Source organism: Dendrobates tinctorius, unplaced genomic scaffold (genome assembly GCF_039654945.1).
Source record: "Dendrobates tinctorius isolate UK_male_01 unplaced genomic scaffold, ASM3965494v1 ptg000134l, whole genome shotgun sequence".
In the NCBI taxonomy this organism is placed as follows: Eukaryota; Metazoa; Chordata; class Amphibia; order Anura; family Dendrobatidae; genus Dendrobates; species Dendrobates tinctorius.
This window is the reverse complement of record NW_027361802.1, coordinates 13,990,363-14,006,698: the sequence shown is the minus strand read 5'-3', so window position 1 is coordinate 14,006,698 and position 16,336 is coordinate 13,990,363. Positions and strand designations below refer to the sequence as shown.

The window sequence follows — 16,336 nt, the reverse complement described above, 5'->3', positions numbered from 1 at the left end:
GAGGGCAGAGTAGATCACTATATGGAGGCTATTAGACAGTGTTTGGATTACAATGAGAAAGCCATCAGTGTGGGAGCTAATGCGGGGTCTTTGTACAGTGATGGGAGGCATCATACACTTTGTGGGCTACTAAGGGGTCACTATACTGTGTGGGGGCATTGTACTATGTAGAGGAGAGCTGTACAGGAGTGGATATTAAATGTTAAGTGGGCACTTATTGCTATAGGGGAACTCAGCCTACTGCGACTGCCACAGGGGCAAGCAGAGGGCATATTACTTTCTATGAGCCAAAATGTGTGCAGTTTTTTAGGGCACTTGCACAGGGCATTAATATATACTACAGGTTTGTTTTACCACCTAGACAACACACAGTAGGTGCAGTAATAGGGACACAAACGGCAGCAGCGGCTCACCATTGGGGTATAAGCAGAAAAAGGAATTTGTGCAGATTGGGAATAGATGGAGATGGCGCCTGAACTGTGAGAAGTCAAATGTGTCTGTTGTAATCTCTGCAGCTGAGTCCTGGCTGGAGAAGTTATTATGTCAGTCTGGGCCAGATGGAAAAGACCGGAAATGTGAATGACTCCATCAGAAGGAACGTCAGCTGTAAGTCATATCTGCAACTGTGCTGTGATCTCTTATATGTTCTGCAGGACTGGTATCTACCACTATATGGTGGTAATATCAGTGTTGGTCTTTAGAGATTATTTTCAGTAACATTCATCTCCTACATCCACTATTAGGGTGCGTGCCCCAGTTGTAATCAAAGTTACCTGGTTAGACGCCCACTCAGAAGTTTTGCCCCCCCCCCCGAACCAAAACCCTAGCTACGCCTCTGGTGCGCTGTCAGGCTATGTGCACACGTTTGGAAATACTCGCGCCGAGGGTAAAACGCATGCGGAATTCGGATGCGTTTTCCCGCTAAAAACAAGCGTTTTGCAAGTGTATTTAGCTTGCAGAATGCTTGCGCTTTCCAAGCGATTTGAAGCATCACATGGAAAGGTGATTTACAGGTTGGTGACACTTGTCAAGCATAGTGCTTGACAAGTGTGACCAACTTTTTACTATTGATGCTGCCTATGCAGCGTCAGTAGTAAAAGATAGGATGTTAAAAATAATTTAAAAAAAATAAAAAATATGGTTATTCTCACCTTCCGACGGCCCCCGATCAACTCATTGGCGCTCCCGGCATCTTCCGGTCACAGTGATGCTTTGCGCGAAGGACCTTTGTGACGTCTCACTCTCGAGACCGCAACATCATCTCAGGTCATTCGCGCAAAGCATCACTGGGACCAGAAGATGCTGGCAGCGTGGTGAGAGGTGGGAAAGGTCTGGGGGCCATCAGAAGGTGAGTATATCCCGATTTTTTTTATTTTAATTCTAATTTTTACAGGAATATGGTACCCAGGGCATGGAGGGGAGTCTCCTCTCCTCCAGGCCCTGGGTACTATCCGCACATGAAGCGCTCACTTTACGCATGGTAGTCATAGTCACTTGCATAAAGTGAGTGTTTCAATGCAATCCTATGGCGGTGGAATCGACACGATTCCGCACAAAGAATGAACATGCTACGGATTTTACCGCTATGCGATTCCGCAGCAGAAAAATCTGCAGCATTAGCGCAGCAATGTGGAATCCCATAGGATTGTATGATGCGTTTTCTTAGTGCTTTCGCAGCGGAAAACCACTGCGAAAACGCTAAAAAAACGCAACGTGTGCACATAGCCTTAGGGTATTATTGAATGTAGCTGTTCGGTGGGCCCCTAAGTGGCACTTGCCGCCCCGTTACCACAGTCCAGCCATGATAGAACAGTAGGGTTTGTCATTGGTACCCATAGATCTGCATAGTAATTCTTTCCATCAAGGCTGCACACACTTGTTTCTGGATCAGCTTCTGATTTTGGCTTTTATTTCCAACTCTGCTTTGAGAGTGAAATGAATGGTTGCTATGGGCGATAATACTCCGGAGTTTGCAGCTAAATCTCTACTTAGAATTGTGGGGAAGGTGACATGACGGACAGACTTGACTGGAAGTAGGAGGGGACGATTTGTGCACTACAGACGGAGATTGGCAATGACAGAAACGTAACAGCAGGGAATGACAGAAAAGGGAGTGCAGTACCGAGATTTGACCACAAGATGGCAGGGAGGACTTGACATCGTTATAGAAACTGCTTAGTCATGGGGGGGGGGATAGGAACCCAGGAGGGGAATTCCCAGTGAGAGAGGGGATAAATAGGACGGGCTGGGGTTCCAGGCTAGGCTAGTCCTGGGAGGAGCTCAACAGACGAGGACTCAGGACAGAAGACGGAGAACGGTGAAGAGCTTGACCAGGGGCCTGACAAGAGAAGACAGTCAGGGGTGTGGCCTTGACACAACGTACTGCAGGACAGACGAGGCCCCAGAAGTACCGACTAGGCGACTACCTCGGGCAGGTGAAGCGCTGGAGGTAGATTGGTCTAGGACAGCCCCAGCAAAACATCCGCGAGGGACGTCATCAGGACTAAAGGAAAGGTGAAAGGTACCCGGGCCTGGAAACGGGAGAGCTGTAAAGGAACTGCGGTGCATGGCTAAGGTCGTCAGGAGGACGGCCAATAAACCCGGATCTGTTAGAACTGAATTCTGTCTCCAACTCGTCTTTGCCGCGTCCAGTCGTGGTAAGCAGTGGACCACCCCCCCCCCCCAATCTGGGCCCCACCAGAGTCATCTAAGAACACCACAAGACTTATGGACAGGAGCAGCCAATCAGATCGCTGCTTACATATTAAAGCACAATTCTGGGGCATGAACGTTGGCATCTGATTGGTTGCTCCAGGGCCTCTGACTAATCGCTTTCATGCGTGAGGTCTGTGGCTCCAATGTGTGTCACAGCCTGCAATGCGTTGTTCTCTGTTATCAGCCTCACAGGATGTTCATTCATGCTACGGCTCCTCTAAACGTGTATACTCTACACTGCGCCGCCACATTATTCCTTTCAGCTACAGCTCGGTGTCCGGAACAACTAGGGGATGACTGACCCAGAGCTATTACAAAGCCGAAAGCAGACGGGACGGGCGCTGTGCTAGACTGCCAGCTGTCCACCATGACTAAGCTATGACGCGGCCATGTTGTAAGAGCCGAAACGTGCAATGTTAGGCCCAGCGCCCCGGGTACAACAGTCAGCAGCGCTGCCATTGGCCGGGGTAGTCCACGTGACGAGCGGAACAAGGTGTGGGAGGGAGTTTCGTCTCCGTCAGCAGCAGGGCTCAGCTCCGCCCCCTGGCGGTGTATAGACACAACGCTCTCTCACACACAGGACACACGTTCGGGGGCACGGCGAACGGACATTGGACGCAGGAACGGCGGGACAACGGCGACCTATTAGCGCGGAGTTATCACACGGTCCTCGGCGAGGAGCACTCGGGATTACACGGCCCCGCCGGGAGAAAGAGAAGCCCGCTGCTTATTGTTAGCCAGCGAACAAAGCGCAAACCAGAGCTCGTGAGAAGACGCCCTCCCCCGCCCGGCTGTGGCCTCAGACGTAAGTGTGTCCAGTCATTGTGTGACGCGCGGCCGGCAGCGGAGGGGTTACAGGGCGCGCGGGGAGCGCCTTATATGGCGACACAGCCTGGAAGAGGGGGCGGGGGCCACCAGCTCCTGGGGGCTCTGTGTGACACCGTGTGCGCGGAGGCGGCAGCCATGGCTTCCTGTTCCATGACTCAGTGCTTTTACATAGGCCTCCGTTGTGGGGAGGACTACAACTCCCAGCGCCCTGCTGCTTTCTCTGCCCGGGGCTTCCTGTCTCCATGGTGGAGCTGCTTCTGCCTCCTTTGTCTCCAGGCTCCTCCTTCTCTTTGTGTCCAGATCCTGCCACCCCCGGCCGCCGGTCCTGTCCCCACTGCCCCCATTGTGTCTGCCATGTCCTGCTCCCCACTTTCCCTTTGTGGCTGTCTGGTGGCTCATTGCTCATCTGTAGTATGCCAGTGACTCTGATGTGCCACCTGGTCAGGGCAAGCAGTCTAAGGGGACGGGCTCGCTGGCTGCGGACGGGTCAGGGACGGTTTCTCCTATGGATGGCGGCTGCGGACGGGTCAGGGACGGTTTCTCCTATGGATGGCGGCTGCGGACGGGTCAGGGACGGTTTCTCCTATGGATGGCGGCTGCGGACGGGTCAGGGACGGTTTCTCCTATGGATGGCGGCTGCGGACGGGTCAGGGACGGTTTCTCCTATGGATGGCGGCTGCGGACGGGTCAGGGACGGTTTCTCCTATGGATGGCGGCTGCGGACGGGTCAGGGACGGTTTCTCCTATGGATGGCGGCTGCGGACGGGTCAGGGACGGTTTCTCCTATGGATGGCGGCTGCGGACGGGTCAGGGACGGTTTCTCCTATGGATGGCGGCTGCGGACGGGTCAGGGACGGTTTCTCCTATGGATGGCGGCTGCGGACGGGTCAGGGACGGTTTCTCCTATGGATGGCGGCTGCGGACGGGTCAGGGACGGTTTCTCCTATGGATGGCGGCTGCGGACGGGTCAGGGACGGTTTCTCCTATGGATGGCGGCTGCGGACGGGTCAGGGACGGTTTCTCCTATGGATGGCGGCTGCGGACGGGTCAGGGACGGTTTCTCCTATGGATGGCGGCTGCGGACGGGTCAGGGACGGTTTCTCCTATGGATGGCGGCTGCGGACGGGTCAGGGACGGTTTCTCCTATGGATGGCGGCTGCGGACGGGTCAGGGACGGTTTCTCCTATGGATGGCGGCTGCGGACGGGTCAGGGACGGTTTCTCCTATGGATGGCGGCAGCGGACGGGTCAGGGACGGTTTCTCCTATGGATGGCGGCTGCGGACGGGTCAGGGACGGTTTCTCCTATGGATGGCGGCTGCGGACGGGTCAGGGACGGTTTCTCCTATGGACGGCGGCTGCGGACGGGTCAGGGACGGTTTCTCCTATGGACGGCGGCTGCGGACGGGTCAGGGACGGTTTCTCCTATGGACGGCGGCTGCGGACGGGTCAGGGACGGTTTCTCCTATGGACGGCGGCTGCGGACGGGTCAGGGACGGTTTCTCCTATGGACGGCGGCTGCGGACGGGTCAGGGACGGTTTCTCCTATGGACGGCGGCTGCGGACGGGTCAGGGACGGTTTCTCCTATGGACGGCGGCTGCGGACGGGTCAGGGACGGTTTCTCCTATGGACGGCGGCTGCGGACGGGTCAGGGACGGTTTCTCCTATGGACGGCGGCTGCGGACGGGTCAGGGACGGTTTCTCCTATGGACGGCGGCTGCGGACGGTTCAGGGACGGTTTCTCCTATGGACGGCGGCTGCGGACGGGTCAGGGACGGTTTCTCCTATGGACGGCGGCTGCGGACGGGTCAGGGACGGTTTCTCCTATGGACGGCGGCTGCGGACGGGTCAGGGACGGTTTCTCCTATGGACGGCGGCTGCGGACGGGTCAGGGACGGTTTCTCCTATTAATGTTGGTGGCTGGGGACTGGCACGCTGGCTGCGGACGGGTCAGGGACTGTTTCTCCTATTGATGTTGGTGGCTGCGGACGGGTCAGGGACTGTTTCTCCTATTGATGTTGGTGGCTGCGGACGGGTCAGGGACTGTTTCTCCTATTGATGTTGGTGGCTGCGGACGGGTCAGGGACTGTTTCTCCTATTGATGTTGGTGGCTGCGGACGGGTCAGGGACTGTTTCTCCTATTGATGTTGGTGGCTGCGGACGGGTCAGGGACTGTTTCTCCTATTGATGTTGGTGGCTGCGGACGGGTCAGGGACTGTTTCTCCTATTGATGTTGTTGGCTGTGGACAGGTCAAGGACTGGTTCTCCTATTGATGTTGGCTGGGGACGGGCGCGCTGGCTGCGGGACGGGTCAAGGACTGTTTCCCCTATTGATGTTGCTGTGGTTTTCTGATCTCATGCCTTGTGTACTGTGATCCCTCCCATGCTAAATATAACATGTCTCCCAGAGTGTTTGCTGGGAATGAGCTGTCCTAAGGCTACTTGTGTAACCTTGCCACCTCAGCCTGGTGTCATTTGACTCTAAACACCCTTTGATGGCTTTATCTCCACTAGTATGATCCAGTTCACCAGAGGCTTGGCACAGGACCATCATCACACATCCTTTTTTTTTTTTTGCGTGACTCGCTGAGCCAGTTCTTGGGATGTCTGTTTAAGGTCATGGAGGCTGTCCTACAGCTGGGTGACGTCAATCACCAGGAAAACAAAGGTGCTTTCTGTAGTCGCTAACTTTCTTTATATAGGGGATTTGTGCAGAATGAGGTACACCTAATCATAACACTGTATATGGTTAATGAAGATTGGACATATATCCTTAGTACAATAGTGGAAAGCACAAGTTGTTCGGTAGTGGATGTTATGTTGGGGCTCACCATTACCACCCTGATGACCTCTGTTGGCAATGCATGGTACAGTAAGCGTAGCCGCTTCTCGCTGTGTAGGAGTTGGCAGCATCGGATCTATAAATAGCGGCTGATTTCAGAGGCCCCTGTTGACTAGGTTTTGTGTGTCTGAGCCTGCAGATCAGCCAGCCTGTCACATTGCAGCCTTGTGACAGGCAGGAGCTAATGTTCCCACCCACGTGACCCCCAGCTTCTGAGAAATATTAAAAGGAGCATGTTGTGTTTTTGCAAGCTGCTTTGCACTAATGGAGGGGGGGGGGGGGGGGGGCTGTGTTTGCAGGACTACAGGGAGACTGGTAAACAAGATCCTGGTGGTGGTGTGCTCTCTCCCTACTAAGCTATTAATAACCGCTCATATATGGCTCACATCGTATGACATGGCAGGCTTTTGAGTCCTACCTCCCATGGAAGGGGAAAAGTGAACTAAAGTAACTACATGCTGGTTGTAAACTTCACATATTTTTATAAAATGTGTTGCAAGATGGCTGGACCTTCATTGTAATTACACCATTGTAAATACACACCTGTACTCTGTATCTCCCTCACCTCATTGTAGATTGTACGCTCTCACGAGCAGGGTCGTCTTATTTCGTCTTATTTTGCTTTAATTATTGTATTGTTAGCGTTGTTACTTATGACTTGTGTTTTGAAACTGTTAAACTGTAAAGCGCTGCGGAATATGTTGGCGCTATATAAATAAAGATTATTATTATTATTTATACATAATATTTACAATATAACTTCTGTGTAAGGTAATCTTCATGGCAGGCCATTATGATTGTCCTCCAGTGACTCAAAACGATTTCACCCCTGGAGATTTATGGCCTGTACAGTCAGGCATGCTAACAGGCTAAGTTTTGCCTGCAGGGTTCCATGGTTCCCCTCAAGCCACTGTAAATATTGGCTTCTTTCAGTGCTGTTTTGGATAGTTGGTGGGGTGATCAGCCTGGATTAAAGTCACTTCTTATACTGATTGCTGGAGATCCTGTCACTACAATGTTAGAAGTTGATCCCATAGTGTTAAGTTGTGGGTCGTGTTTTTTACTATTCTATCAGTCTGTAATATACTTGCTGTGAGCATCACCTCCACTGTTATTGGCTATAGAATAGCTGATTCTCAAAGTGGCACTACCATTTTTGTAAGATTCATGAATGGTGGGCATTGTTTGCTATAAGCACAAGTGGTTTTACATTAGTGCACACCTATGCATTACTTGTATGATCAGTGTTTCTGTTCCAGCTGGTTTAGGTGAGGGCAAATACACCTATTACTCCTTAGCAGGGCTGTGGAGTTGGTAAGCCAAACCTCTGACTCCTCAATTTCCCCGACCCACAACCCTGTCTCACTACTGAGCATGTACATAAAGTGCAGCATAGATTCATCTCAACTAAAAGCAGAGATCCTTAGATCAGGAACAGACACGTATAGGACACTTCATAACTTTCCCAAATTCTTACGAAAAATTCAATGCAGGATGTGCTGTAAACTACTGCACCCAATGTACTATATATTTTAGAAGTCGGTCTATTTTATTCCAACTCCACAGCCCAGTTCCAAGGGCTGTGGAGTCGGTAAGCCAAACCTGCGACTCCGACTCCTCAATTTCCCTTACACCGACTCCGACTCCCACACATATTGCTTATATTTAAGTGAAAAATTTATTGTAGTACAATGTGAACCTCAGACATTTAATCATTTTTATGATCCAATAATCAAGATATCTAGATAGAACAGAATATATATTGGTGTACTACCCGGTTTTCATTCTTTTTGGTACAAATACGATATGGATAGACAGATATAAATAACAATAAATAATAATATGGATAAATGGATGGATAGAGCAGATTTCTAATCTGCTTTTGCTATTGAAAACATTATCTATGAACTCAAAAACCTTTCAGGTGATGCAGTTTTTTTAAAAAGATGATCAGCTTTTGCAGCTGAAAAACGTATCCTCAAACACAGGAAAAACGCTGTGTGTGAATGTAGCCTTAGATCAGGAATATAACAGCCATTTATAGGACATTTCATAACTTTCCCAAACTCCTATGAAAAAATATTCAGCACATCCTGCATTGAACTACTGTACCCAATTTATTATATATTTTAGGAGTCGGTCCATTTTATACCGACTCCGACTCCACCAAAATGAGCTCCGACTCCGACTCCACAGCCCTGCCAGCTCCTTACACGGACATTGTTGCTATTGCTAAACTTTGTTACAGAAAAATGTGTAGTTTGTAGTCAATCGTTTAGCAGTGGAACTGCACTTAAATTGCCTCTCTGATGTCCTGTAAATCATGGTGACCTTCCTGCTGGGCATAGTCTGTGTGGGCATACTTGTTGCCCAGAAATCCATGTCCCTTCTGGGCATGCTTGTAGCCCAGAATTCCATGTGCTTGCTGGGCATAGTCTGTGTGGGCATGCTTGTAGCCCAGAATTCTATGTGCCTGCTGGGCATGTTTGTTGCCCAGAATTCCATGTGCCTGCTGGGCATAGTCTGTGTGGGCATGCTTGTTGCCCAGAATTCCACATGCCAGCTAACATTTAGAAGTGTCGGTATGTATCCTGTACCCACGTAAAGACGATAGCTCAAACACTGGCATCTTCTGGTGTGAGGGTGTCATGATCCAGGCTGGATCTGACAGTTTAAATGGACAAAGTTGAACTTTTTTTCCTTTGGCTAGGTGCCAAAGTGATGTGATTGCCCCCGGTGACCATTAGAATTATTACACGTGGTGTTTCATTCTAAGTTGCCCGGTGGTGGTGAGTGGTATCGCTCCTTAGTTTTAGGTTTAATGTGCACGCAATTATAAATCAGGTGTAAGGCTCTATAAATTAGTCTCAGGGTTGTTCAATCACTGTTGGTGATATTGTGAGTTAGTCATTTTCAACGGATCCTGGGTGCAAGAAGGAGCTGAATGAGAGTCCTGGGCAGCCCAGCCAGAGGGGTTGAGTCAGCTATGGAGTCTGCATGGAGGGCTGGCATGGCGTGGTGGAGTCGCAGTTTATGGTGTCAGCAGGACGAGCTTGCATGGCTTGGTGGAGTGGCGACGATGGTGAGAGTTGCGCTCAGCATGCTGGACTTGGTTGCTGAAGACTGGACTCAAGCATGCTGGACTTTTTGTCAGAAGCTGAACTCCTCTTTGGGACTCTGTTTACTGGGCAGCTGCAACTGGTTGTGGACTCTGCTCCAAGGCTGCACTATGGTGATGGATCCGGGTGGAGGAGAAGATGCACGCAGGTGGTGGGCTCTGTGTCATGAACTCATTTTCTGCTCCACCAGTTGAGCGTTCCCCTTCCGTTCTCCCTCTGGTGGTGACAGGAGGTAGTGCGGTTGGTTTAAGTGGTAGTGATCTGCCACCTGTTGAGGAAGATAACGATTGGATCTCTGGAGTATCAGACTGGATATAAGACAGCCGACGCCCTATCCGGGTGCTGGTGATTCAGTCTGCTTCTCAGGTCCTGGACTTCAGCTCTCTTCCAGTCTTCTCAAGTTAAGTTTGTTTTTTGCTAATGTTCACACTTGCGCTTGTTGGTCAATGCAGTTTGTTGTGTAATCAGCCTGCCCCTGCTGGGGCTATGCTGAAATTCCACTCCTATTAATCAGTATTTGCCAATCTGCTTTTTGTCGATTATTAGATTGGCCTCTTTTTTGCTCTGTCTCAGAATATTTCAGAGTGCTGATATAGGTTTAGAAGTCTGGTGACTTCAGGCTTAATTTTGCTATCAGAAGTGTTGGACAAATTTTTTTGTAGGTTGTTTTTGGCAGATTGCAGACAGTGTCTTTCCTTTTCTGTCCTTTTTAGTTAGCCGGGCCCCATCGTTTGCTCAGCCTATTTTCCTGCCTTTGTTTGTATTTTCATCTTGTTTCACCGTCAATACATGTGGGGGGCTGTCTTTCCTTTGGGGTCTGCTCTGGGGCAGTTAGTTTTCCTCTTTTCCTGCTTTAGGCTTATGTAGTTCTCCGATTGTGACGAGGCGTCTAGGACCAACGTAGGAACGCTCCACGACTGCTTCTAGTTGTGCGGTTAAGATCATGGGTCTGCATAGTTACCAACTTCTCTGGTTTTCTGAGACTTAGCTTGTTTTGTTTTTCCTTCTTGGTTTCCCATTCATAACAGCTCTGTTGCTAGGAGCGTACGCAACAGAGCAAAGCTAAGTGGTGTTTCCCCTGTATTGTCATCTTTCCTTGTGTTTAGTGCAGTGGTGGGATTAGTTTCCGCACCGACCAATTTCCTAGTGAGGGTTTAGGTCAGGGCGAGCTAAGGTTAAAAGGTATCCTGTGCAGAACCGGCATAGGGAACGTTAGGAGTGCAGGGACACTGGCTCAGGGGAGTACAGGAGGTCTCCACGTCCCTATTCCCTGTCGCAGGGCCCACCATTGTTAATGTTACCCAGGTTCCCCTTTATTATTTAAATTCGCCTTACTGGAGGCGGGGTTTCCAGATTTACATGTAATACCTAAATTCGCCAGTTGGAGGCGGTGTATCCAGCTGCACGTTTTATTTAAATTCGCCCCACTGGAGGCGGTGTATCCAGGGTCACGTGTCATATGGGTTCGCCTTGTGGTACTCGCTGCGTCCAGACACACGTGACCGTGACAGAGGGATGTATTAACCCCTTCACTCCTGGAGCTGTTTTCGATTTTTTTCATTTTTTGCTCCTCTTCTTTCCAGAGCCATAACTCTTTTATTTTTCCGTCAATATGGCCGTGTGAAGGCTTATTTTTTGTGGGACGAGTTGTACTTTTAAACGACACCATTGGTTTTACCATGTCGTGTACTCGAAAACAGGAAAAAAATTCCAAGTGCGGTGAAATTGCAAAAAAAAAGTGCAATCCCACACTTGTTTTTTGCTAGGTTTACTAGTTGCTAAATCTTACCTGCCATTATGATTCTCCAGGTCATTATGAGTTCATAGACACCAAACATGTCTATGCTCTTTTATCTAAGTGGTGAAAAAAAATTCCAAAGTTTGCTTAAAAAAAAAAAAATTAAAAAAAAATTGTGCAATTTTCTGAGACCCGTAGCGCAAATTTACTCCTGTGCTTTCAGCTCCAACCACCAGGTGGCGCTGAAAGCCATATGCCTGGAACATCCATAGAGGTCTCTGAGACCTCTGTTTGTCCAGGCAACATGACGCCGACCCCCGATCATGTGACGGGGGTCAGCGATGAGCTCCTTTCCGGCACGGCGGCCGCAAATGCTTTGTAAATGACCGCTGTCAGCTTGGACAGCGGGATTTAACTAGTTAATAGGCACGGGCGGACGGCGATTCCACTCGCGCCTATTGCGGGCACATGTCAGCTGTTCATAACAGCTGACGTTGCAGCTTTGAGGTGGGCTCACCGCCGGGCCCACCCCAAAGCGGGGGACTTTACCGATGACGTACTATTCCGTCATCGGTAAGGAAGGGGTTAAAGATTGGTTCAATCCCCAGTCACACTTCATTCATGCTTTTGGCTATGTCTGGTATTGAGTGAGACACAGCAAAACTACCTTGCAGTTTACCCCTAGGGTATACACTTTTGTTTCTTCCACTGTTTTTTTTTTTTTTGTTTTGTTTTTTTTTTTTTTTTTTTATACCGTGCACCTGACTACTTCTTTGTCTTCCATCATAATACCACTTCATTTTTTTTTTTCTCTACAGCATAGAAAAAAATGGCTCAGGAGACAAATCAGACACCAGGTCCTATGCTTTGCAACACAGGATGTGGCTTCTATGGCAACCCTAGGACAAGTGGAATGTGTTCTGTATGCTATAAAGAACATCTTCAAAGACAGAACAGTGGCAGAATCAGCCCCATGGGTAAGTTACAATGTCCATAGGTTCATCCAAAGTAATTCAATTATTACATCTGGTAGATTACTACTTGTATGTGAGCTCTTAAGTGGAAAATGGCGACTCGGATGTTTCTGAAGATGCTCCATGATAAAGGCCTATTTGGAAAGTGAAGATCACGTTTGATTCTGGATGATTCGCCTAGTTGGAGCTCTCACACACTGCAATGTCAGAGTTATGCACTCTCAAACCATGCAAAGCCTAATAACTAGTGATGGGCAAGTATATTCGTTGCTCCGGTGAGCTCCCGAGTATTTAGATGTGCTCGGAGATTTAGTTTCTCTCAACGCAGCTGCATGATTTATGGCTGCTGGACAGGCTGAATACATGTGAGGATTCCCTACCAAATAGGCATTCCTCACATGTATTCAGGCTGTCTAGCAGCCACAAATCATGCAGCTGCATCGACAGACTAAATCTCCGAGCACATCCAAATACTCGGAGGACACCCGAGCAACGAGTATACTCGCTCATCACTACTAATAACCAATTCCACTTGTATCACATCTTTCCTGTAAAAGTATGAAAATCTTGTCCATTCTTGATTTGCCTCTACTCATTGGAGACTGTATTTCTGAAGCCTACGTCTCCCCAGATGCTCGTGGCAGTTGTAGCATTTGCGATACAGGGTCTTGGCTCATCAGTGCTGTTCACTTGTGTTCTGCAGTTACCTGCTTTTATATGCCATACTGTCTCTCGATGCCATCGCTGCAGGTTGTGGTGTGTGTGTGTGTGTGTGTGTTTTTTTTAATTTTTTTTTTTTTTTTTTTATTGCAATATAGTAGATCAGAGAAATGAGCATGATTTCCTGGTAGGGAGTTCTCTACAGCTCCAAACAGCGCTGAGACACTAAAGATGAGTATAGTGGTGTTGTGATCGGAAATGTATAGCCAAATGGAGACACTTTAACATTCCTATCTTTCGACAAGTTATAACAAATGATTTAGAGAAGGCATTATTCCTTCCTTTAACAATTACCCCTCCCCAAGACAGTGCAAGATATGTATCACCCCCATATTCTCCAATGTATACTGGTCTCTATTTTGACCAAAATCATTGATATCTCATTTTTCAATGATTTGCTGTAGCAGTCGAGTGACTGGAATGGGTCATCAAATGGGGCTCGGTTGATATCCTGTCCTTGTCACCTGACCCCATTAACAAATACGTGGATAAGTGTTCATTTCAGACTTGCAATGTTCATGAAAATCTTTCTGCACCACCTCCTGACTGGATAGTATAACCTCTGCTGCTTATACATGTTATATTCATACCAATTCAATGATGCATCACATGAACAGCCAGAGGCTGAACTTTTTTTTTTTTTTTGTCTTCTGACAGTGAAATTATCCTTCCCTCTATATTCTCATTAGCAAGCGAATAATAATACGCCTTCATTCAGAAGGTAGACTGTCACTTGTGTAATTATTGGCAATACCTCTAATGGGCCCTTTTTGATTATACAGGGAGTTCTGGTGGCCATTTAGAAGGAATCTGAGAGCAGCATGATGTGTGGGCTGAGAGTCTCATTTCAGTGATGTCACTAGGCTGTGTACTGCTTCAATAAGCTGAGTGTTTTATCTGTGGGAGACTCGCTACAAGACTTAAGGCCACGACACACTAAGCGACTTACCAGCGATCCCGACAACGATATCAACATGTCAGGATCGCTGGTTAATCGCTATGTGATCGCTGGTGAGCTGTCAAACAGACAGCTTCATCAGCGATTAGCACAGCGACGCCGCGCGTGCGGCATCGCTGTGTTCAGCGCTGATTCATGTCAAAAATAGAATTAAAATAAAAAATATTGTTGTTCTCACCTTCCGACGTCCCGCGCAGCATTCCCGCCTCTCTCCACGCTCCGGTCCCAGTAATCATTTGCGAGAATTACCGTGATGACGTCCGTTCTCGCGGGATCGCGAAGTCTCGCGGTCAATCTTGCAAAGGATTACTGGGACCGGAGCGTGGAGAGAGGCAGGAATGCTGCGCAGGACGTCGGAAGGTGAGAATAGTAATATTATTTTTTTTTTTTTTTTTTTTTTTTTTTTTTTTTTGTCACACACAGCGATGCGTGCTGGCCAGCGGGAGATCAGCGACGAAAGAAATGTCCAGAGGTTTCCAAGAGCGATCAGCGATACCGGCAGGGGGGCTGATCGCTGTCACACATAGCGATCTCGCTGGTGAGATCGCTGTTGTGTCACAAAACTTGTGACTCAGCAGCGATCTCGCTAGCGAGATCGCTATGTGTGACGGAGCCTTAACTGCCTTGTAGTCAACCTGTTTAAGTCTGCCGCCCACCATCACTCGTTAGTAGCTTTCTGTCAGTCAGTGGTATGGGGTTATACAGAGCTCAGTATTCTGAGAACTGGTAGACTTGCAGAAGAGAAACCAGTGATTGTATTAAAATGACAGCAAGTAGTTCTGTGAAGGGACACAACTGGAATCAGGGTCTCTGCCCCAATGATCATGCTAATCTGAAATTGCATAGCAAAAACCTTCTGACAGATTCCCCTTAAGAGAACATAAAGGCATGTAATTCTTAGGAGGTCACTATGAGGTAATCATTTTCAGATGGAAAGTAATAGATTAATTTAACTAGCATTACATTTATTGGGGGACTAATTACTGACTTGGGGGAGGGGGGAATCAATGCACTATGACTTTTCAAGCTCAGCCTCCTCTCCATTGATCAGGACTAATTGGATAACCTGTTCAAAGGGACAATGATTTGATTTTCTGTTGTATCACCAATTACGTTGTTATACATTTTCAGAAGTTGTCAGGTTCAATTATGAAATTATAGCCATTACTTAAAGGAAACCTGTCAGGACCCCTGTGCCCTCAGAACCACCAGGAGTTATTTGCATATGAACAGACCTTGCACAGTCCCTGTATTTGCTTAATTTTTCTAAAGATCTGTTTATGTATTTCTAAAGTTCATTTATGATATGTGGATGGGGCGTTAGTGTCTCCAGGCTAGTCAGCCCACTTAATGTTATCACGCCCCTGTGGGCATGATGGCATGGCTTACAAGCGCTGGCATCATATGTGTGCTTGCCTCACACACACACACACACGTGGCTTCTTTGACACTCTGCATTCATTCCTTGAAGCCGGGTGTGATCGGCAGTCCGGAAAGCTAATCAAAGCTCTCATTTACTTTTCATAAACTGGCCTTAGAAATACTTTTTCTAAAGATCTGTTTTGTGTGTATTCTAATAAAGGGTATGTTATGGTATTTACATATCCAGACACAACTTCTGGGGTTACTGGGGACCTGACAGGTTCCCTTATTATTTTGACCTCCTCACTTCAACTGTAACCGTAAAAACTTTTAGTTGCCTTTTTTGTTTCTTTGATATAAGCGTTGATGCAGTCAAAATGGCGCCGCTGGCAGTGTTGGCAATAGATGCTACTGCGTATCATATGCGCTGCTATCATTTTGCTGGAGGCAAAAAAAAATTGGCTGCAGCAAAACGGTGCTGATGGAGGCCCTTGTGCAGTAGTAGTAGTCAACAATATTGCTGTATACACTTGTGCTGAAAACTCCGCTTACACACTTTTTTTTTTTTTTTGTGCTGAACCCCACCCCCCCCTCCTCTTTTTCACGAGTCATCATGACAGAAGATGGAGGGGGAGCAGTGGGTCACAGGAGGCAGGAGCCGGCATCTGTAACTGTGCCCGTTGCTAAAGGGAAATGAATATTCCCTGCACTGGCAACAGTTATAGCCACGGGTGCCCGCTCACTAAGGTAATGAATATTCGCCTCTCTCTACTCCCATAAGCGTGGCGAGGGGTGAACATTCATTTCCTTAATGGGCGGGGACATGTGATCGCCTGGCCGGAGGAGCTGCTGGCACTTGATCAAGATGCTGCGAGGGCATGCAGAGGAGGTAAGTAGGATGGTGGGGGTTTTTATATATATATATATATATATATATATATATATATATATATATATATATATATATATATATATATATATATATTTTTTATATTAATTTTTTTAATGCTTTTCTCATGGGGGCAACTCAAGACAAGGATGGGGGATGAGGGGTACAATGCATACCCGGCTTATACTCAAG

At 48.1% G+C, this 16,336-nt stretch overlaps 1 protein-coding gene across 2 annotated transcripts in view; it reads left to right on the top strand.

Moving 5' to 3' along the window:
- Positions 1 to 2,511: 2,511 nt before the first annotated feature.
- Positions 2,512 to 16,336, top strand: part of ZFAND5 (zinc finger AN1-type containing 5) — a 39,807-nt gene continuing 25,982 nt past the window's right edge. The window contains exons 1-2 of one of the 2 annotated variants that reach the window (XM_073543737.1): positions 2,512 to 2,657; positions 12,060 to 12,218. In XM_073543737.1, the coding sequence (XP_073399838.1) occupies positions 12,071 to 12,218 (148 nt within the window). In that variant the 5' untranslated portion in view covers positions 2,512 to 2,657; positions 12,060 to 12,070. Of the gene's footprint in view, positions 2,658 to 3,173; positions 3,521 to 12,059; positions 12,219 to 16,336 lie in introns of those variants that run through there. The other variant, XM_073543735.1, reaches the window with a different exon arrangement.